At 35.5% G+C, this 25,390-nt stretch overlaps 1 protein-coding gene across 2 annotated transcripts in view; it reads left to right on the forward strand.

The window, feature by feature from the left end:
- The first annotated feature begins 353 nt into the window (after nt 1–353).
- LOC132551753 (netrin-1-like) overlaps nt 354–25,390 on the forward strand; it is a 48,471-nt gene continuing 23,434 nt past the window's right edge. For both annotated transcript variants that reach the window (XM_060215887.1, XM_060215888.1), the window contains exon 1: nt 354–1,910. In XM_060215887.1, the coding sequence (XP_060071870.1) occupies nt 878–1,910 (1,033 nt within the window). In that variant the 5' untranslated portion in view covers nt 354–877. The remainder of the gene's footprint in view (nt 1,911–25,390) is intronic.

A 25,390-nucleotide genomic window follows, 5' to 3' on the forward strand; every position in this document is an offset into this window, starting at 1 on the left:
AATGTTGTCGGGTGTATGACGTAACAGTACACTGTCCGCCCTGACACCATTGTTCTATAAAGAATAACCGTTTAGAATGATTTTAATTGTAACAATGACGATAATACTGCTAGCTAGTTGAGTGTGGGCCGGGCCTAGCGGGTACACTGCCTGTGAGCACAGCTTTGAGGTTGCGAACCCCTTTGATTGGCAGGGCTGGGCGGGGCCAGATAACAAGAAAGGGTTTACGTTCACAGGTCTAGAAAGCCACCAAAGCTATATGCCGTATAATCCAATTCGTGGTGTAATTGCCCAGCACAGTGCCGCTTGATAGAGTGTTTCATGACTTTCACATCCACGGTGTTGGGAATCTGACATGGAATCGTATGTAGCAGCCCGGTTTTAGACCGTTACTATTGGTACCTCTCAGTCATCGTAGCCAGGGAATAGACCCTATCTCTGTCACGGAGTGCAGTTATCTCTTCAAAACTTACATGGTATTTTACTAATTACATCACTGTGATTTATCAAAACAAACTCGTGGAACCAACAGATATTGTATTGATAACACGTGGATCATATAATTGTGGAATTCTCGGACACGGAATCATGACACAGGGTATCGCGGGCTCTCCCCCGCACGTGGCGGGAGTATGAGAAGGTGGCGAATGGTCAACAGTGTTGTCGTATTGGGATGTAAAGAGGTATCCAGTGTCAGGCTGAGGTATTGTGGACAGCCATCTCTCGACATGTGTAACTGGGGGTAGCTCATCTATGAATATCGCGTTATCACCAGTTCTCCATCAGGGTGATCTTATTGAGATAGTTATGAGTGATTGTGATTATTTATGAATTTTTTTTGTATGTAGTTCCTATTGTACATGGAGTCTAGTTTGGAATGAGAAACGAAAAAACTAATCATTCGGTAAACATGTATAGATTAACTTTGCTACTGAGTTTTCTAAGTTCCCATTTTATAATGGCCTCCCCATCCTACCTGAACATGTTCCAACAACCCACAAACCCGGACCCCTGTTACGACGATCGCGGAGAACCTACCCGGTGCGTACCCGATTTCGTCAATGCAGCGTTCGCGAAGGAGGTTTACGCGTCAAGCACGTGCGGGGCTCCCGCGAGTCAGTACTGTAAATCAACACTAGGGAAGGACAGTGGCATTATTCGGAATTGTTTTATTTGTGATGCTAATCATCCCAAGAGGCAGCATCCTCCATCTTATCTAACCGATTTGAATAACCCCAACAATGTAACGTGCTGGATGTCCGACACATATGTCCAGTACCCTCAAAATGTTACTCTCAAATTATCTTTAAACAAAAAATATGAAATGACGTATATAAGTTTACAGTTTTGTTCTGCCAGACCTGCATCAATGGCCATATATAAAAGTGTGGATTACGGAAATACATGGGTACCATTCCAATATTATTCAAACGCATGTAAAAAGATGTATTCCAAGTCGCCACGAGCGGTCATAACTAAAGCTAATGAGCAGGACGCCCTTTGTACGGAAGCATACAGCGACATCGAACCTCTGTCCGGAGCTAGAGTAGCCTTCAGCACACTGGAGGGCCGACCATCGGCCTACGATTTCGACAACAGCCCCATCCTACAAGATTGGGTGACAGCTACCGACATCATGGTTGTTTTCAGTAAACTGAATACCTTCGGGGATGAGAGTTCTAATGATGAAGCTGCTAGGAAGAGCTACTATTACGCCTTGTCGGACTTCGCGGTCGGCGGAAGGTGCAAGTGCAACGGACATGCCTCCAAGTGTATCGAGAACCGAGAGGGTCGTCTGGAGTGTGACTGCAAACACAACACGGCAGGGTACGATTGTGAGAAATGTAAGGCCTTCCACTCCGACCGCCCGTGGGCTCGGGCCAATAACAAGGATGCTAACGAATGTGTGGGTAAGTGCACTTTGTCAGATACAAAATTATCAAAACACATTACAATTTTTTTTGTTATTTTTGACATTGTCATGAAACCCTTTATTAAGAAAAATAATATAAAAAAAATATAGGTGATATAATTTTAATCAAATCTTAGATTCGTATTTCGGAAGTATTCTGATATGAGTAGATTCTATGTAATCATTTTATGAAAAGATATGAAACCAAATATACATAAGTCATATTATTTCAATAAATTCACTTCTGGTGTTATGTTAGTATTTTTTTAATGTTAAGTTCTTTTACAGAGAGAAAAAAGTAAATTGGAAGCTATTATACATTCTAAATGAATTACGATATGTAGTTTGTGTTTGTTAATAAATTTTAAATTCCATTCCTTCTGAAGTTCAAACTGAAGATGCAAACATGTCACCTTTGATTTAGTCTAAATTCAATTTGGTAAAGTGTTAATTGTATGGAGGTTAGTGGAAATCCTACTTTAGAGAACTAATTTCTTAATTTTTTAATGGTGATCAATTTCATGCGGAAATAGCCTCGGCACGTGTCAATCTGACTTGCGATGGAATTCGAATCGCAGTTCCATTCCGCCTTAGAACTCCTGCACCGAACCGATTTAAATCTTAATGAAAACAGATAGAGTTTTTAGTTGTAATGTTTTTTGAGTTGATTCAAATTGTGTTGCCGCATCTTCTGTCGTAATCTTCACTGTAGGGTTTAGGTACTCTGAACTACAGGAAGGGACAAAAATATAGCAGAATAAGTGTTTGATAAATATCGTTTCGAGATTAGAGGCAAGTAAAAACTGTGTCAGATGCATTGTACAATAGCCTTATCAGCATGTGTCGGCTGTTATGATGAACGCTTGCTGCATATTATACATGTTTAAAATCCTCCATCAGATTTTATCAAGTGAAATTAAACATAGAGTATTTAAAAGATAATTTCATAATCCTACAAAACATGTTTTTATTTTACTTTGATCCTTGCTGATAGGCCGGAACGGTACTAACACTGTCGTATACTAGCCTTACCTGGTATTAATGTAGAAATAAATGTTGATTTCAGTTCTACTATATATAATTTATGTTTTTTATGTCCGAACTTGAAGCCCAGTCTGATGGTATCGCTAGGTTCTGACCCAGTAGATACGCCAAGCATTGAAGGATTTTAACATATATTCCTTTAACCAATTTATATTAATTTATTATAGTTTACAAAAAATATACATGACAGAGAACTTGTTCAAATATGTCCATAAAAAGCGTCGTTTTGGTGTTTAATAATATACAAGAGATAATACAAGAGCGCTTTGTGAAATGACAAATGTTTGTGTACTGTTAGCGGAGTGTTGAGAAGTACTGAACTGGTGTGTGCACTGTTAGCCTGATAAATGTCTACGAATGTTAACTCCGGTCACTGATGAAGGATCCCAATTAACTATAAGAATTTTCGTTGCCTGACTTACAGCCATTTAACCGTTTCGCTGACTCACACCGCTTGATACCCGACCGTGTCCCCGATACCTAAAAATTCACAGTACACTTCCCCATTACACCATCACGCTAATTAGTATGATATACAAAACATATCATTGTTTCCAAAACGTAAACAATTACTATTTAAAAAAATAACTTAGATATATGTAACAATCGATTACAATTTAAAGATATATAATATATTTGAATTTTAATATTGGTGTACATAAGAAGAAACACACATGATTAAGCATTTATCTTAATTGTCACTAATCCCGTCTATAAGTAACAGAAGTTTGTTTACTTAGTATTGTTTCGTAAGACGTCGCACGATGGAAATAAACACGACTTAGAGCGAGTAATCCTCTATTGTTAGATGTCTTTAAGCAGTATCCCTTAACAGGTTTTCACACCAAATGTGTTTCCGGTAATAGGGTTATTTCCAAGGTGTCAGCGCGTTCAATAATCCTAGATTACGGATCAGGACATTCGGAGATGTGTACACCTTTGTAGAATGGTAATGACTGGCCTGGACAAAGTCTCTCATCACATTCCGTACCTACACACCTTTCCTTCTTACACGCCTCTCATTCTAATGCTAGCACATGTTTTCCCCCAACAATTCAAATAAAAAATGACATTTTTTTTTATAAAGATTTATCTCACAAAAAGAATTCTGGTATATTTCAGGGGAAACCAACCGTTATTTACTTCAAAATGAAGCCACTGACAAATTCTCACTTCTATATATACATTTTTTATTGTGTGACGGGATATTGTGACGGCTTATCAGAATTAAAATCAGAGATGACACGATTTGAACCCCGTCCAACACACTTGAAGTGGCTGAAACGCTGACAGATAGAATCACTGATACGTAATGAATGAATGACAAAGGGCCCGTTCCTTTGAAGTTAATTGTATCACTATGATAGTCATATTTCACCACCCAATAAATCTTTTAAATTTCCATTTTAATATATTAAATATAAACTGGGAATAAAATTTGAATATAATTTCCCATGATTGGAGTCTGGAATAAGAAGGAGTATGGTGAGGGACAATTTTAAGTACTGTACCCCAGAACAACAGCCAATATACTTCAATATATTCTCATGCATTGTTATCGCTATGTATTCTATTTTATTAATTATCTACCATACTTGCCTCTACATAAATTTCAACGTTATAGCATATAGTAAGAATATATCATGGATATAAGACTGTTTCCCACTTTGTGTGATATTGTTAAATTGCCATAATGTGAAAATGAGATGAAATATCGTTTATGCTGGCGAGAGAAGCTTAATAATATCTATAGGTGTAGGCGTTGTTGCTATATGTTTGTGTGTTTTGGAAAGGCTATCGACACGGAAACAGAATATCTGAACGTGATAACCCTGGGTAACACAACATCTTCCCTCCCCACTCCCCTCCTCTCTGTAGCTTCACGAGCCACCATCTTGTACTCGTGAACATTTCTTCTCGATTTATTCTCGCCCTGACATCAGATAAGAATGTTTGTATTTCCAGTTGCAATCTGTTATTTCGTAGTGAGAAACATGCTTTGATGCCAAACAAATGAGACGCTATTTTCAATGTGAAGCCGGTTTATAATAATAGTATAAAGATTTTCTCACCACCTGTAAAAACCCTACTTAAAATATAATGACATTGAAGATCGACACACATCCATTTGATCGTGCTGGAACCTAATTGTCACAAGTTGAAATGTAAAAAGCCGAGCTCAGTGATAAATGAACTTGAGTCAAGTTGTATTCATGTCTGTCGTGGAGAGATACACCCGACATTTGACATTCTGCATTGTAAGGGATACAAGAAATTATTTTTAAAATCTATTTTTTAGAATGTTCTATAACGAATATTATAAAAGCACTGTATTGTATATGTTGTAAAGTGTAATAACAATGTATTAAATATTTTATTGCAATGATAGTTTAATGGGGAGTTAACAATGTATTGACTTTTCTATAATGATCTATGTAAAAGCAATGTATCAGATAATCAATATCATAAAAGGATACAGACGAAATGTATGAAACATTGTATGGAATGTAAACATTATATTAAATATTGTATAAGTTACACACAAAATATAAGATATCTAACATGATACTTGCAATGTATAACAAAATGTATCAACTATTGTATAGGATACAAGCAATGCATTAAATATTGAATAGGATACGAGCAATGCATTAAGTATTGAATAGGATACAAGCAATGCATTAAATATTGAATAGGATACGAGCAATGCATTAAGTATTGAATAGGATACAAGCAGCTCATTACATATTTTACATGTACAAGAAGTATATTGAAATATTCTTTAAAAATATCAAAACATATGAAAAACAACCCATCAATGTTATCTAGGGGTACAAGCAGTTTTTTTAAAATTCCTAACGATGGAATACACTTATGAAATAGACACTGAGATACAACTTATCAATCAAAATACTGATTACATGCTTAGACGTAATCAGCTATCTATTGGAATACCATTTGTATCTTTTTGAATGAACTGCAATTTATTAGATATATTTATTGAAGGAATGCACTTATATATAGAAATCGATATTACAATTGATTAAAATATTACACGCTCTAGGAAATACAACAGGGCTATTAAAATATTACACCATGCAGGGGATACGGGGATACAGCATATCTATTATGATGTAATGTAGACGTCCATTAAAAAAGTACATACATATTTGTAGTGAAGGGGAAACAACAGATATATGAAGCTATGCAATGTTGGGAATTCAGTCTATTTATTATTATGTATTTAAGTTTAAAAGTTATCAATTTGAATGCAACTACAACAACGAAAATTTAAGACGATGTCACTGTTAAAGCTCGAGACTACGTATTGAGAAAATATTTTTTTATGAAAGTAAAACTATTTGATATTAACTTTTGTGAAGCCGCTTCTTAAAAAAATATTGATTTATCTAACCCAGAATTTCAACGAAATTTAGATTCAAAATGATATGGCAAAGATAAACTTTAAAAACCGGTATTAAAAATTGCTGTCTTACTCGGAATATTTTGGGCAGTAAATATACGTTCCGTTTCTAGGAATACAGAATTTCTTTCATCAACAAATTATTAAATTATGTTCTGTATTTGTCTGACGTATGTATGTCATCGCCTGATAATACTCTACATATAGCTAAATTTACACACACACATAAATATATATATATTCAGTTTTATATTCAGTTTTCTAGTTTTATGATTTGACACGATCTCGTGTTACAAAGGCAAAGTAGAGTTGGTTGATAATGGCAAAATCTTCCTTGTTATATGTATATTAATATTAGTCGTAAAAGTGTTGTGAAGTATTACAAAATCCATATATATATGCAATCTGTATAAAACTTTTATTCTTCCCGAAGATTTCCTTCTACATATGTTTCAATTCCACAAAACTGTTATTTGTTGATAAAAATGTTTACCTGAAGTTTTTCATCTATAAATTGTGTCAAGTTGTTCATGTATAAAATGTTCATCTATGAATTGTGTCAAGTTGTTTACCCCTAAAAAGTTGTTCATCTATAAAATGTTCACCTGTAAATTGTATCAAGTTGTTTACCAATACAAAAATCTTTATCCTGAAAAATGTTATTTGCAAATAAAAAGTTGTTTATATAAAGTTGTTCATCTATAAATTTATCAAGTTATTCACCTTTAAAAAAGTTATTCTTCTGTTAGTCCATATCAGTGTATAAAGTTGTCTGTCATAAAGCTACCTTTCTGCCGAACGATGTCTGTCTACAAAATGTTGCCTTTCTATAAAAGGTTGTCTATCTATATAAAATCGTGTGTCTAAATAAAGTTGTGTGTTTATATAGAATTATCTGTTTACATAAAGTTGTCTGTCTTTATAAAGTTGTTTGAATAACGTCAATCACCTAAGATGTATATCTTCACTAAGTTGTCCACATAACAATGCCTCTCAGCCAATATTTGGCTATCTAGAATGCTACTAATCTGTTAATTGTGGCTACATTCAAACGACTTATCTAAACTTGTTAACTACATTTAGTTTAATTTATTGGTAAATCAAATTAATTGTTACATATTTGTTTTAGAGATTTGTTATGTGAAACGATTTTTTTTGTTCGACATAATGTTGCTGTAAACATTTTGATCTGTTTAATTATAATCAGTAATTTCTAAACTCTTTGGACATATCTACTCGATAATATCTTTGTATGTCTGGTCAACTTCTTTAAACAAAAATACATATTTAAGATAAACCCAATGTAAATCGATGGAAGGCTTTTGAGTTGGCAGCAGCTTCAACTAAATACAATATATGTTTCTTTAGGTTAGATTTTCTAAATCGTTTTTTGTTGTCTGTGACTGCTTAGTTCATTTCTGATCAAGCTAACATTTTTTCTATTATTTAGGTAGGTCTCATTTCATCATGTTGCTCTGTTTACACAATTTTTTTATTACGCCTTAAAATATCATTGCCGAATTAGTTATGAAAATGGAAATTCCCTCTAGAATTAAAAGCAGATTTCCTTTCAAAATAAAAGTAAACGCTTTAACAAGAAATATTCAACAATATCACATTGATAAAGGTATCAAGTTATGATTAAAAAGAATTATCAACAATCTAGATATATTTATTAATTACACTGAGTTAGTTTTAATAAGGGATACATCTAGAGCATCAGTTGAACAAGGAAGTATTGACACCTGGCATCAACTTCGTTTTCGTTTTTAAAAGTTCTCTGCGCCAATCCGCTTGTTTTGGATGTCTCCCCTGTTACTGCTGGGGGTTTGTCTTCCGTTCAGCTGCCTCTTAGGATAGGAAGGACATTGTGTCTGCCTCGCATTTGTTTTGGATGACCCTCTGTTACTGCTGGGGTTAGTCTTCCTTTCAGCTGTCTCTTAGGGTAGCAAGGACATTGTGTCTGCCTCGCATTTGTTTTGGATGTCCCCCTGTTACTGCTGGGGGTTTGTCGTCTGTTCAGCTGTCTCCAAGGATAGCAAGGACTTTGTGTTTGCCTCACATTTGTTTTGGATGTCCCCCTGTTACTGCTGGGGGTTTGTCTTCCGTTCAGCTGTCTCCAAGGATAGCAAGGACTTTGTGTTTGCCTCACATTTGTTTTGGATGTCCCCCTGTTACTGCTGAGGGTTTGTCGTCTGTTCAGCTGTCTCCAAGGATAGCAAGGACTTTGTATCTGCATGACATTTTTTCTCCTTTTGCATTTTTTGTTACAGTTTTCTTCTATTTTAGCTGCTTCACGTTGGTGAGGAATATTCCCTCATATTTTGACATGTTCTCTGTTGTCTTAATTTTAGAACCTCCTTTTACATTGATAATGCTTTTTACCTTTTGTGTTCACTAGATTGTTTTATTTTGTACCTGTTATTTTTTCCTGGCATTCTTTTCCTTACTTTTGTATAAATTACGAGTGTTTTAGAATTCCTTTGTTTCTCGTGATATAAATATTCACAGTTCTATTTTATTTTTCGCTCTCCTAACTTACAGTGATAAATTGATATCCCCTTTGCCTTTTCGTTTCAAAAGCTGGTATCTACAACACCGACGATTGTGTTGCCACACCACTCTGTCCATACTTCGGTATCAGTATGGCTGTGGATGGAATAATATTAGGATGCATTTCAATGCTTCCGTTCTGATCCTAGAGTCTCGTTCCATTATATCTGTTATTGGTAGGTGTTAGCACTGGAGTGTCGAGTATAAGATATTGTGATGTTTCTCACTTTGGCCCCTATCATGACCTGCCCTGTTAGCATGTATACCAAGTAATACCCTCTCCAGGTTGATGGTCCTTGTCTGATGGCCCCCTCCAGTTTTTCCCGAGGTGATGTCTGCGATAAGACACTGCTGACGAATGAACCACATCCCGTGGTCTAAGTATCCAGGACTTCGGACGTGTCCATAAATCATTTATAAAATCCGCAAAGTTACATGAGTTAAATACTGACGTTAGGTAAAGAGCCGAGCCTGACCGCCATTATCAGGAGGCCTACTAGCAATACCAGTCTGATCTAACTTTCGCTGTTTGTTCAGATCCCTTAGGAGTATCATACCAGATGACAAGGATTTACAAAAATAACCTGACCCGCTTGTATAAGTCTCATCGGCTTAATGTGTGTTAGGGCGCATTATCGTTTGTCAATATTCGATTATTGCTTCCCTGCTTGCATGCTGAAATCCACAGATCTCGTCAGCCTATATGTGTAACCGTTATAATTTATCAAAATGTACAATGTAAATAATTCTAATGCAATGCCGGTAACACGTTACAACTAGACATTGTCATGTCATATTTGAACGTGATCCAAATTGCTAATCAGTCCTTTGCACTCGAAAGTTACCGAGCGTTTTTAATTAAACAAAATATTTGACATAAATTTACCATTGAAATGACTCATGAGAAAATTCTTTTAGGAATGTATGAGAAAGTGTCAATATCTATGACCCATGTCATCGTAATATGTCTATGGACTATGCTCACAGAAACATAGGATTCCAAGTACACGGTCCTGGTTGTGAGTTTGATAAGCAGGTGCTAGGGGGTGTACCTAGGTAGTACTCGTACGTGACATATGGAAAGGGACAGCAATACCGTCGGGTGTGAAAAAATGACTATTGAAAATTATAGCACTTGGTATCTGTCGGAACCAACTAGCCTGGACAGACGAAGAGAGAAGTGGGGCTTAGGCAAATATTGAACTTTTGTCGATATGTTGATAACAAGCCTACTGTCAAGACAGATACTCTTTTCATCAGAAGTGATGTTTAAATTAAATTTGAGGATTGAAGATTGATTCTTTTACAATTCGTCACTGGTTTCCGTCAGCATTTCTAACCAATTTGTCACATGTATAATGTGATTGCGGTAGGTTTAAAGTAAATCAACAGTCACGGAAGCTGAGAGTATTGACCCCTGCATAGTCACTAACGAGCCTCTCGTCACTCATCCATACTTCTCTTCACTTTCTCTATTTACTTATGTATTCAAACTTTATAATCAATTAATATTAATCGGTCATTAAACTAAATATCATCAATATACTGAGTTCCTTTATCGCACTACTGGCTAACACTCCCGAGGACCACCCTAGGTGCTGATCAACTTCAGTCAGGATACGGAAAATAACACGTCCTTTTAAATAGGATATACCATTTGTTTTTTTGTACTTTTACAATAAACAACGACTACTATCTCTAAACCAACCATAGCATTAAATAGTCATAGTCAGCATTTGACTACTGTTAAGTAAACAGACGGGAATTGAACCGATGACTACGTATCAATGAAAATCACGTACGTTTAGTTTAGCTTTGTGATGATCGTTTTTTATCATTACTTTCTGTACTGTCTTTTTATGTATAACTTTGTGAAGCAAAGTGAATGCAATAATATTGAAAAATGTTATCTGTAAAAATATAACGATAGCAGGTATTGTTTTACCCTATGTAATTTCAAACAGGCTCTTATAAAGGATATTTATTTACAAGATTCACTTAAGTAGGGCTATTAATTACATTCTAACTCTCAGTAAGGTTTTGTTAATTGGTAGTATTTTAGTCAGATGCCTACATAATCATTGGCGAACAAAAAATGTACACAATGTTAATGATTTATGAATAAGATATACATCTGATAGTAATGTTATAAATTTATGGCATTCCTAAGATGTTATGAGTAAGAATTTTATTTATTAATATTTTTGTCGATATTTTAATGACATGACTGTGATAGTAAGATTTGGGATAGGCTCGGTATTACACTAAACGTTCATCCTATCAGTTCTGGAGATTGAGTCATTTCTAACTTCCTTAGAAGATGTTACACACGGAAGCTATTAAATTGATGCTTATGGTTAGGTGTTGAATTTCAAAAATGTCCAAAGACCTTCTACGGATGATATAAGAGAAGTGCATCAATCTAAAACTTTAACAAATGTTTTGGAAGCCATATGTTTGATAATTAAGTGATGTGGTTCAATTTAATATTTTTACTACAAGTTGGTTTATTGTTTTGTTGTTTGCAATAGTTCCTGGCTTTGTTGTACAACTGAACACTGTGTCCATGTGTGTTACCGCTTTGTTACATTTTTGAGGTGATATCTTAGATACAAAACATGGAAACAAGATACCGTATAACGAGGTAGGAGGTAGATGTTAAAGCTTAATTACCAGGTGTTGATGCATACTACCAACATAATATGCAATTTATAAACAGCGTGGTTGCGTGTTGAATTTCAACAGGCACAAATATGCGAATAGTCTTTACGCTTTTTGCTGCTAGAAACACAAATACCGTATTGTCACAGTTTGTTACTCAAACCTCATCACCCTTTTGCAGACAATAAATCTATTTTGAAATTCATATTACAATATTGATGAAAGAGTTTCATGCATATGAAAACCAAACACTATATGTTTCCCCCTATATTGTTTGACAGGAGAATGCCAGCTCAGCCAACTTCCAAACTGCATGGCATTATATCTACAAAAAATTCACTTGTGATTCGGAAATGATACAAGTAGTTAACTGGTCCTTTATCAGACATTGGAAGTTCTAATACTGAACGTTGATTTGGTTAACGATACAATTAGTTGTTTCCATTAATCAAATCGGCAAACTGATTTTAGAATTATGTATTTAATGTTTCTGGCCTTTTTAAAGAATGTTGACGTCCTATGTGATTGGCGTCTTCTTGTACTACAAATGTACTAGGGTAACATAAAGTATCCATTGCTTGGAGTAAGGTCTGCAGGACTTTTAAAGAAAATTAATGCCACAATAAAGATTAAAATTGGTCGGCATTATCAAGTATGTAATTACAATAATGTCATGGTTGTAAAATTCATGTTTTCATTATTTTGTAATATTCATGGATATGTTTACGTGACAGATCATTACTAATACTATAAATATGTGTTGTAATATAAGTGATGTTTTTTTACATAATATTATAGAAAAAATACTATATAATAATCTCAAGAAGGAGATTTAGAAAATGCATGTTTTATCAATTTAGTTATATTTATTGTCAAATTACAGCACCATTAGATTTGGCCCAAATTATCTCCTTCCATATGTCACTAAACGAAGTGTTCGTAAGAACAAAAAAAGTGCTACGTCAAGATTTTGCTTATTTACCCTTGATTGAAGATTAGAAGATAACAATATGAAATGAAAGGACAAAACACAACACTGACGAGACCTAGAAAGACGAAATAGCAGCTGTATTTTGTAGTTTAATTCATAATTTGACATGACTATATCTAATTCTTAATTTGTATTCGAGAGTCTACTTTGTCGTGTGTCTTTTGTAAAATCATTAAATCATTTCTATTTGTGTACAGCATATTTTAGAAAGTTAGGATTGCATAGGAAACATAATCACCTGTATTTACTTTCAAGCTAGAAGATTTTAGCATTTTTTTGTACTTTATGTTTTCGTGGTGTTGCCAAAACCTTGATTCAATTTTATGTCATAAAATTTACTATTGTGTTTTATCATTTTAATATCACACAATCCTAAAATGATTCTGATTCAATAAAGAGATAAGCAGTTATTTGAATTTTACTAACTACAAAGTAAATATGAGACATGTTTTAAAATGCAAAATCTGCGAATAAAATGAAAACGTATTTAAAAACAGTTCATTGACCTCAAATTATTTTCGCCATAAAGTGAGGAAAAACTGAATGTAAAATCTTTCTATATAAAGGAGGAATATTTGCAACAACAATGTATAATTTGAAATCGAATCACCTGATCTCATTTCTTGCTGTCACACTATTTCGGTTTGAATTCGACAAATTCTGAACAGCTCGACAAATGGTGACGTTATGTCGTTCAATATCGGAGCACAATGCTTGCCTACTTCTTTGTGATGTTTTATTCTTTTTCACTAATGTTAATACAGGTTGTCATGTCGTATCTAATTTGAAATATCGTAAAATATTTCGCCATTTCATAGCGAATCTAAAAGCCTGAGTGAAGCCATGGACGACCAAGAATTTAACGCAAAAAGAACTCTTTCTCAATTAAGATTCACCCATTTTTGTTATTCTTACGTCAAAGGTACATCAAGTTTTCATTCATATTAGTTTGTTTATGAAATTTTCATGACCTGTATTGTCTTATTTCGTAACCAAAATCATGCTAAAAATGTGATTGAACTGTTTATGTAATACTCAAACATATTTTGCTTCTGTACTGCAACTACCAGCCTTAAACGCTTTATTTTTTTTAAACAATTTTTTGCTGTCGGTATCATAATGTTTGTATCAAACTCTAAATATTATGTAGCCTTGACCTCTGAAATTTGACCTAGATGTTATAGTCCGTTGAAAAACATATATTTCTTATGTCCGGTATTTAAAACAGAACTTGGGCCTGCTACATAAATTGGCTCACCTAAAGGCATCGCGATGCAGCCACTGTAACCACGATCTGGCAGATGGATACAAGTCTAGAGTCTGCATTTTTTGGAAAGTTCAGTATTTATCTAGCAATATTTTGTAATAGTCATATGATAGCCGTTTATCTGATTTCGGTGATTCCCTCCAGCAAATCATAATAATTATGGTATTAGTTAGCTGAGGGTAGGAATTTTGATAAAACTACGCGTATTTTATTGGGATGTGAACAGTATTTTTTTTTTAATCAATATAAATTCTGTCACAGGAGTAATTTAAATTTGTTATAGAATAGAAATAGACACACACTTCAATCGTGTAATAAATAACCTACACACTAGAATTAAAAACTTAATCTAAATAAATAATTCTTAATATGACAAATTGCTAATTATTTGGTAGATTAAGAATTTTCATTACACAGACGCATGCCAACGTATTCCATTAGTAATAACGACAATATTGACTCTGAATTCGAACCAGAAAAAAAGTTACATTTCATAATTGGCGTATTGATATATATAGAAAATAAACTGAAAACATTTAGATGCTATAAACCTCTTGTGAGAAAAGATATGCACAAAACCGGAAACACGTTTTCACACATTTGTTACTAGTTATACATTGTGACGTTGATCACGAGGACGACTTGTAGCTAGCCATACACCAATCCATGTTAGAGAGAACTTCAATATAACTGATTGAAGATTGTTAATGCCAGAAAGCTGTATGGTATAGAACAATTGACGAATACAGCTTACTGAAAGAACTGTTAGTTTTGGCAAAACAGATGTTGTTTAGAACAGAACTAATAACTGTTTGGTAAAAGCACTGATGACGGACACAAAGCTAATTCTGTTATGGGTTCAGCTATTGTTTTTAGAACTACCTCCGATTTTAGAAGAACTAGTACATCATGGGAAAGAACCCGTGCGCTTTGGAAGACCTAGTGTGTTATGGAAAATACTAGTGCGTTCTTGCAGTTGTTTGTAAAACTACCGCTGTTTTGGTAAAACTCATTCATAATACGACCAAAGCCTATTTTTAAAAAGGTAGCTTATATCTCGAACACGTGCAAGACGTGAATGTACTAAATATTTGGTATAATAACGCGAAGGTTTGCTGTTATGAAGGTCTACGTAATGAGGAAATTTATCAGATTTATTACCTCATTCCTCTTTGTACTCAATGAAGTGTTCTTCCAGCGAAATGAATGGTCTAACCTTACAGTACTCAGGGACTGATTGTGTGTTATCCCTTCACCAAAGAGATCAACCGTCTCGTCACAACACTAATATACAAGTACACATATCATAGGGAATTTCATCTCAACCATGTGCAATGTTACAAAAAAGTAAATCTATGATCGGTTTTCCTCTTCTACCATTTCCATGCCATGAGAATATATCCCAAGAAGATATAGACTAATCAGTGAACATGATATACGAATTATTGGACACACAACACAGTATCTGATACCACAGGGAACAGTGGGCAATACACCAAAAGCTGTAGTTAGATTATAACAGCAGATCATTATAAACCTTCAAGCTTTAATTCAGTGTATATATAGTTTACTTTTCCGTTATGAATGATATATTGACTATTAAACGTTTTATGTCTCCGAGTCTCACCACTAAAGATGAAGTGCTGTGCCAGTATTATATCTTATGGTATGTGTGCACTTTAACTTCCGATCATCTAGGGAATGTTAAAGTGTCAAAACTAACAATTGAACACCATTTTCAACACTCTAAAACATCTGTTGAATGTTAAGGAATTCGCCTAGCATCATTCCCGTAATACTACGTGACATCAATGTAAATCATACACGCTTCCGGGCCTCAATCATTGTAGTTCATAGAAAACAGATAAAACAGCTTATGTTTAAGACGATGCAATTAAAACGGAAATGCACACCCCACTTCATCCCGTGGCCAACTCTTCGGTTTCGAGTACATAACATCGAACAAGCAATGTCATATTCTCAAACTCTGTACAAGTGCCAGGTTAGTGAAACGTTACACTGTGAAAGAGAGAACTGATTTTGAAAATATCCATGTAATTTTACAGTTTTTAATTGGCCAGTACTTGAAGAAACCATGGATAACAAACAAAATGTAACATACAATTATGATAAAAGGTTTATACATATTAGTTGCCCGGTGTAATGTGAAGTGTGAAGTGGCAGAGCTCTGATAATACGTTGATTGGAAGGCATTGAAATCAAGTGAGTTATGTGAGAAGAAAATATGGAAAAAGTATAAGATTATGCACATTGTATGTAGGTGTTGCCTTTCATCTTTTTTCTCAGGTTTTATATGACGACTTTCTGCCGACGTTGTACGCGTGGTAGATGAGATACAGCTTTACAATTAAATATTTTCAGCTTCAATCCCTTTCAGATGTGTGGATAGTATGTGTTTTACATCGTTTTGATCGGCAATGTAGGTCCTATTAAACGTATACATAGAAAATGTAGGTCCTATTCAACGTATCCATAGAAAATTATGTCCTATTCAACGTATCCATAGAAAATGTAGGTCCTATTCAACGTATACATAGAAAATATAGGTCCCATTCAACGTATCCATAGAAAATGTAGGTCCTATTCAACGTATCCTTAGAAAATGTAGGTCCTAGTCAACGTATCCATAGAAAATGTAGGTCCTATTCAACGTATTCATAGAAAATGTAGGTCCTATTCAACGTATTCATAGTAAATGTAGGTCCTATTCAACGTATCCATAGAAAATGTAGGTCCTATTCAACGTATCCATAGTAAATGTAGGTCCTATTCAACGTATCCATAGAAAATGTAGGTCCTATTCAACGTATCCATAGAAAATGTAGGTCCTATTCAACGTATTCATAGTAAATGTAGGTCCTATTCAACGTATCCATAGAAAATGTAGGTCCTATTCAACGTATTCATAGTAAATGTAGGTCCTATTCAACGTATTCATAGTAAATGTAGGTCCTATTCAACGTATTCATAGTAAATGTATGTCCTATTCAACGTATCCATAGTAAATGTAGGTCCTATTGAATATATTCATAGAAAATGTAGGTCCTATTCAACATATTCATAGTAAATGTAGGGACTTTTTAGTGTATTTATAATAAATGTAGGTCCTATTCAACGTATTCATAGTAAATGTAGGGACTTTTTAGTGTATTTATAATAAATGTAGGTCCTATTCTACGTATTCATAGTAAATGTAGGGACTTTTTAGTGTATTTATAATAAATGTAGGTCCTATTCAATGTATTCAAAGTATGTGTATGTGCTTTTCAATGTATCCATAGTGAATGTAGGGACTTTTAAATGTACTAATAGTAATTGTAGGTTCTAATCAATGAATTCATAGTAAATGTAGATGTTATGCAATGTATTCAAATGTATAATTCATACAACTTTTTAAGGTAAATGTAGATAGTATTCTACGTTTTTTAAATCATTGAAACTGTTATACACCGTTATACAAAACATTCAAACATTTTTTTTTCAAAACGGGTAAAGGTTAATCAGAAGATGTTGTACTACGCAAAACACCTGAGGTACGTCTGTTTTTAGACTGGGCTCTAAGTCTGTGAAAATGTTTGTAGTACTTAATTCAATACAAAAAACTGGGGTCGGGGGAAGACAGCACAACATTTTCTGGTAATGTAGTCATTGGTGTATTCCAGTGCGTAAGTAATAGTTGTCTTGCCGTCATTTTTTCTAAGATTAAAAAAAATCACAGAAGAATTTAATCTGGTTTCCTTATCCATTTAAAAACTGTATGGAATACCTTCCCGATAACCTCAAACCTTCCTGGCAAAATATTCTTTGCTGCGCGAGATATTCTTTCTTAAATTTCCTAATCAGCTTTCGCATCTCGTGCCGACATTGCAGCGCGTGAGGTGCTGGAGGAATAGGCCAGCCGTTGTGTGTTAGGTAATTAACGTTCTGTGACACAAACCGTTCTATACTGCAAACGTAGAATTCCAGCAAGATGGAGTATTCTTATACTTACCAATTACAGTTTCGAGTAGGGTAGAATTAGGTGGGTTTTTTTCAATATTGTAGATTCAAATTTGAATTTGACAAAAATAATGAGAAATATTCGTAATTTCTACAATTACCGACAATGACAATGTTCAAAATGTGTTGTTGTATTTTGTTGTGAACAATAATCACTGGACTACAAGCTTTGTTTGATTGTTTAATGTTCTATAAGCCCATTTAGATTTCCGCAGATATCAGAAAAAAGTATTGTTCCTATGTTGGAGAACATTTGGTTTTATATAAAACTAACGAGGAATTTGATAAAGACGTCAATATTCCATTTAGTTGCAAGTTTTTACACAGAAGTTGTAAATAAGTTTAAAGGTTTCCAAAATGTAGGACGATTTCAATTTTAGATTTTTTTAAAACCAGTGGCCATGAGAGCGATTTTGATGGTAGCAAACCCGTCACATCAACAGGGCGATATCAATCGTTTATTACACGAAAGCCAATATAGAGAATAATCCGACTGGTTTTACTAGGCTTGCTATGATAACAACACTACAGAGGTGTGGAGTGCTGTTTGATTTAGACATGTTAGGGAGCGTGCCTTATCTCTTCTTGATAAGCTGGTCAGCGATGTTAGTGCCGCCGTAATCAGGTGTTCTCACGCGCGATATATACCTGACCTGTCAATCATATTCGTCACACTTTTAAAGTCTTCATAAATTCAAAAGTTATCTCGGAATCAAAGCAGATGATTTTCAACCTTGTCATTCAGTTTTTTGTTTGTTTATCTGAATTATTTACCTCCTTCAGCATGAGATGCTGTGATTTATTTACAATTAAAGTACTTCTTTGTACTGATTTAGTTATACCCTTGGTATAATTACTGTTGGGTTAAGCTTGTGTAAAACAAATGTGGACGAATGTGCTGTGTGATACAGCTTAATTTATTATTTGTTTTTATCGTATCAAAGTCTGAATTATTCAACGTTTGTGTCAATTACAGAAGGGATTTATCTTGAGATGCTATCATTTAATAGCAACTTGTTATATGTTCGACAAGCCAGAATTTAGATACTACTGGGGTTTAGTTACTGTTGTGTTTTAGTTACAGCTGGACTTAAGTTACTGTTGTGTTTTAGTTACAGCTGGGATTTAGTCACTGGGGAGTTTTAGTTACAGCTGGACTTTAGTTACTGTTGAGTTTTAGTTACAGCTGGGGTTTAGTCACTGGGGAGTTTTAGTTACAGCTGGACTTTAGTTACTGTTTAGTTTTAGTTACAGCTGGGGTTTAGTTACTGTTTAGTTTTAGTTACAGCTGGGATTTAGTCACTGTTGAGTTTTAGTTACAGCTGGGGTTTAGTTACTGGTGAGTTTTAGTTACAGCTGGACTTTAGTTACTGTTGTGTTTTAGTTACAGCTGGGGTTTAGTTACTGGTGAGTTTTAGTTACAGCTGGGGTTTAGTTACTGGTGAGTTTTAGTTACAGCTGGGATTTAGTCACTGTTGAGTTTTAGTTACAGCTGGGGTTTAGTTACTGCTGGGATTTAATATGATTAAGGTATAACTTTAGTGTCACTGTCTCTTTAGAGGGGTTTACCAGAGGCTATGTATGTAGGTGTGACAAGCTTTGGCGTCCTGCTGTGGACATCTTTCATGTGGTATAGGGAGGAGTCTAGTGATAGATAATCAGACATGATTCACAGTTCCGTACCTCGCATTGTGATAGGTGTCATTTTCTCACTAAAATTAGGAAGAATTTTTCAAGTTTGTAAATGATTTAATGTAAAATTTGGCCTATAGTCGGATCACTCTTTCTGCTTTTATGTTAGATTTCAAACCAGGGAAATATAAAGGTTGGGCTCATTAGATTGTAGTTGAAAAGACATTTTCTTTTTGTCATTTATTTTGAAACTTAAAAATCCAGTACGTTAAGCATATTTGTGGGACAATGTCTTATGCGAGAACACGCGTGCGATGACTGACAATATACACAACAGCTATTTCTACATTTATAAAGGTCGGCAAACGTACCCAGGTGATACCGCCTCCTGCTCGACTGACTTCATTACAACTAGAGAGTATGGAGTGTCATATGTGTTCTCTGATTCACTGGGTATAGAAACGTAATTTCGTATTGACCTACACACAATACAGTGCCGATTCTTTTGAAGATTTTATTACAGTTGGTATCAAACGAAATCAAGTCAAGCAAGTAGATGTGGACTCTCATAGACAAGGCTGGGTTGTAATTAACATGACAAGCGGCATAGCGGTCAACTGGTAGGGCATGGAGCCCGGCCCTACCCGAATATATACCTTGCAAACACGTATTGCTTTTCTTTGGATAAATCTATTTTGCCTATACCCTCCCAATACCTAGGACATCCATCTTCTGTAAGCCGATCAGCTCTGTGTATGTTTTATCACATGATTCCTTACAATGTTTACAAGTTTTCTTCCGGAATTACAATCCGCTATCTTTACTGGGTTCCTTTATTAGACGTGTCCTCACTATATCATTATCTCCCCTTTTCATTTGCCTCTCATCAATTCTCCTTTTCAACTGGCGTTTTTTATGGTTAGTGTTTTTAATGTAGAGGAATCTGCTAAAGAATCCCGATCCTGCACGAGCTTTCTCATTTTGGTGCATGGGGTCCACCGTCTTCATTACATTTAAAATTAATGTGTTTTAGATCAGATTTGGAACCAACCGAAAACCTAATTAACACTCTGGTTGGAGCTTGTCTGTCCATATTATAGGTAACATTTTTTTTCTTCGTGTTATTTCCACTTTGTTTGAACCCTATTTTTTTACCGTGTAGACAGGTACTGAAATATATTCAATGTGTATGATAATATCTTGACTCAAAAAACTTCTGTCTTGAAATGTTTTATTTAAACCTACAGAACTTATCTTTAAATATTATATTCAAAACATTTTCAGGTTTTTTATTTTGCCTGTACGTGATGATAGATATATGTCTTACATTGGTAGTATCCCCTGTATGTGCTGATAGAAACGTATCTCACATTGATACTTTTCTCTGTATGTAATGATACATTTTTTCCCAACACTTGGTGATAGATACGTATTTTTCATTTTCACCATCTCTGTTCGTGGTAAAGCTATGTATATTTCATTGGTAACCGTTTTGGAACTTCATTATATACGTATATATTTTTGAAATATACTTTACAGTCACATTAATATCTTATACTAATAAGTTTGCTCATCTTTACCACGTTCGCATCTATAAAGGTGTTCCATTCGTGTGTGAAATACATATACATTGGTGGGTTTGTATAGAAATATTTTGTGTATAATTGGTATGTTTATCTCGTTGTATAAGAAGATTAAGCATGTTTCACATTGAAATGCCACAGATCATGTCACGGGGGAAGTAGAATTTCTCGCCCCTTTTTGTCAGTTGCCTTGATGCCTTAGACGTTGGGCTGATCCTCAGCACTGTATCACCTCCAAGCCGTAATAAAACAACTTATTGAATAAATCAACCCGTTTCTTGTTCAAGGTACATAAGCCCATGTCTCTCTTTGTTGTATTTTCTGATGTTGTGTAACTGTTATTAGTTGCGAGGGGGCGTGACCACATCGTCGACCTGCTGTTATGATTGACATTTGAGGATGAGGTGGTTCGCCTCATTGTACTTTTAAAAAACTGCACTGATATTATAGTGAGAATCAATTAGGACAGAATAAAAATATATATATACAGAAAGATAGTTTTCAATTATAGCAGTAAGAAAGGGATTGGAATTGTAATTCAACAAATTATGCTACTTGATGAAATGGGGCATTTCATACCATGACTAATCCTAAAGTACACGTTTGGTGAAATATACCACAATATGTATAAGGCCTTAACTATTTGTTTGGATGAGATTTTTGAGAAAAGAATAATCTCATGTGCAGCATGTAAAAGCAGTTTTCGTTAAAATTGATTGGATGTACGGCATTCATCATAATTTCTGTGACGTTTAAACTGGTTGCTGTACGGTACGTGAACGCAGTTTCTGTGACTTTAAGTTTGGTTACTGTGTCTCAAATGAACACTAGTTTTGTCATCAACTCGGTTTTGGTCGTGTGGTAAGAATTACCTTTATGTCGGCCAACAGTTTTTCTATCGTCTCCTTGTTTCTACGGGATAACTGTGATTACTACTACATGTCAGCTGGGCTTGGATATAACGCAGGTTATCGACGTACCACAGTGTTAATTAGATCATAACATGGCTAATTAAGTCAAAGGTGTATCTCAATCATCTAAATAGCCCAACACTTGTTACTAAATTCCCCGTCACTTAACTAAAGTCTCGAGGCTCTCAAAGATTGTTCGGCTCCTATCGGGGAATAGGTCGGCAATCGGAAGCAATTTCAACCTCGCCGTACACGTGCATTTAGCATTCGCTTGAACATGATGTGTGATACACACACCTCATTAGCAATGAAACACGGCGAGATTGCACGAGATTACATCTAGCCAGGAGCTCCAGACGAGATTTAAGGGATTCTGTCGCGATTCATACCGTTATTTGATATATCACTAGGTTCTTTCCACATGGTAAATGGTGCGTTATGTTTCTTAAGTTTTCCCGGCTATTTCCCCCACTATCCCAATGACCATTGATTGTATTCGACTAAGATAAGTCCGTTTTAGAGTTTCGTGACTGTTTGGTGACTGTTAGGGACGGCATAGCGTTACATATAGTGTGAGCTCACTTTAATTTCGTTCACGATTGTTTCTTGTGTGGTCTGATAAACCAGGAGCACGTGTCCGCCCGTCAAATCAACATTGTGTTTGTATTATGCCTCCCCTCGACCTTCTAAGGCTGCTCGCCGTGAGTTGTACTGGGCTTTATTCCTCCAACATATTTGACAGATTATGTTTTATGAGATATGCTTGGTCTAATTGTCTGTAAGTCTGAGAGACCGCGTACTCTTCTATACGTCGCGCAGAATGCGTCCGCATACGTTCTGTATTTAGGCGCAGCAAGGCTGTTCTTGCCCCTGTCCTCTGCTGCCTATTACTCATTATCGCTGTGTCCGATCGTTTCCTTAGCTGATTTACATGACAGTCCGACGGTCAGACAGCCTATCTATCCATTATATATGTAGCTTTATATCACATAAATCCTTTGAGCCCGTAATTTTATCAATAAAGTATATTTCACACTTATGATAACAATCAAATTATTTACATGCCTTTTGGAAGATCGGTGGAGGAGATCCAACAAATCTTTATTGTGAATTCATACCTAGCTACGTCAGGCTTCGCTCCCGCCATGCGCTATCTACAGTCGCCTTCAGTATCACATCCTAAAGTTCAAGATAAAACACTAGTTCTCTGCCAGGAATTTCAGCATCAGACTCGAGTTCTCGCGTATACGCCGTACTTATTGGCATCAGAACGTACAGGAGAAGTGATAGCAATGGTGTGGACCGAGATATAATAATACTGCAACCGTAATGAAAAGTCTCTGGGAGACTTACCATGTGTGTTTCCTGCCGCTTCCACAGCAGGATTCGCGGTAGGAATACCCCTACAGTTGTGTGGTATTGCATGGGATTGTTCTTTACACTTCGTACTCAATATGTCTCTTACCCAATAAAGACAAGATTTACAACTGTAGTTAGGAAAAATCCGAAGGCGTAACGTCTAGAAGGAGATAAAACTTTTTATCATTACACTCACTCACTAACTAGCATGAATGGATGGTAGAATGATAGGCAGACTGGAGAAGATTCAAGTTTTCTGATCAACCCAGAGGTCTTACAACCACTCTAACATTAAGGATGAGTTTGTAGGAGATACAATTTGCGTCGTAAGAAGACCTTCTTGGCGTTCCCGTGTTCCTTTTGACAATGAAAAAAATTGAATCCATCATCTGATGTTATTTATCAAAGATGAATTTTATTCTCCTCGTTGGATGATTTTTGTTGGGATAAGTCAATGCTGTGCCCAGTATCTCTAATTCTTACCGACATCTTGACGGATCCGGAACTTCAAGTGGGACTACCGATTCAGGTTACGATTATATCTCTAGTTGTTTTGCGGATATATCCACGTAGACAAGTTCCCCGTGGTGAAATTTGGTTCAGAACTATTTTTCGATACATCTTCAGGAAATAACATATATCTCTACATACTGATGTTGTTGGCCTTCCGATTGTATAAGTGGATGAGGGTCTATTCTACTTTGTTTAGCCATATCCTTTGCAATCATGCAGTTTATCTTTTGCAAAAAGACCAGCACACCTGCAGGTCTCCAGCTACACAGTAGCGTGAACACTTGTGTCTTGCCCAGTCCGATGCGGGTATTTCTGTTTCTCCACAGTTGTAAATCTGATTTTAGGAGATGTGTTTGCACTGCCAATCTAGATAGGTCTAACAGTACGTAGGAGGGGTCATTTCCTATCTGTTATATATGGTATACCCAGAGCGGGACCCACTGATCTTTGGTCCTTTCAGGAAAGCATGCCTCTTGTTTGTTCTCAGAATAGCTTATCTCTGGTTGTTGTCGGTGCTACTCGCCTTGTTATCTACATGTGCTTGTATCCTCAATACTTTTTGTTCCTTCTGGTTGCGGCTGCTATCACTTACATGATATATAGCCGTTACAAATATCCTTACGTTCTTAACATGTCAATATATCAATAAATGCGCTGTTCAAGATGTTTTACAGGGCAATGTTAGCGGAAAGGTATGTGACTCGTGTGTTCTACCATGAAAGCCGCTTTTATGCGAGCTTGTACTTCAAAACATGTTGTTCGTATTATATTGTTTTCCGTTTTGAAATGTCGTGCTGTGAAATACCAGTAGAAGTGCTAGGCTCTCATAAAAAATTTGCCCAGATATGTTGTCAGCTCTCCAAAACGTATCTAACACCTACCAGTATAACATTTCATGCCCAATTGTCGCCAATTTTCCATTCAATTTTTATCAAATCATCTCTGAAAATCAGAAGCAGCAGGTAGGTTGATAGAGGCATCCGAGCTTTAAATTGTCTAGTTATCCGCACGGCGAGTCAGCAGCGGGACCCTCCCGCTCTCACAAAGCCCCGTAATGGATTCATCACACGGCTGTAATGACTTGATGGGGAGCCCATGATTATACATACAATGTGTGGATCGCCGCTTCTTCGCTCGTAAACGGAGTGTTTGACCAGAAGGTGTCCAACGGTGGATGACATGACCTCCAACCCCAGGACAAAACCTTTAATATGTGACATGAAGAAAAAAATAAATTCTCTGTTAGTATTCTTTGACAGATGTATTCCATATTGAAAATGTAATATGATAAGAGCAAGTCTGGATGATAAATGAATATATTCCATTAACAAAGTCATCATAGACATAGAACCCTTAATAAAAAAATATGATTATGTTATTTGTGTAAAGTCTGAAGAAGGATTGTTGTGATACTTCTGTAATAGTGTCTATTAACTAAGGTTATCTTTAAATAATAAGTTGTCTTACACTAATCTGTTTGTAAACGATTATCTTACACATAACTACTAGCGAAGGATTTA

Source organism: Ylistrum balloti, unplaced genomic scaffold (assembly GCF_031769215.1).
Source record: "Ylistrum balloti isolate Yb309-2 unplaced genomic scaffold, AGI_CSIRO_Ybal_v1 Utg370212, whole genome shotgun sequence".
Lineage (NCBI taxonomy): Eukaryota > Metazoa > Mollusca > Bivalvia > Pectinida > Pectinidae > Ylistrum > Ylistrum balloti.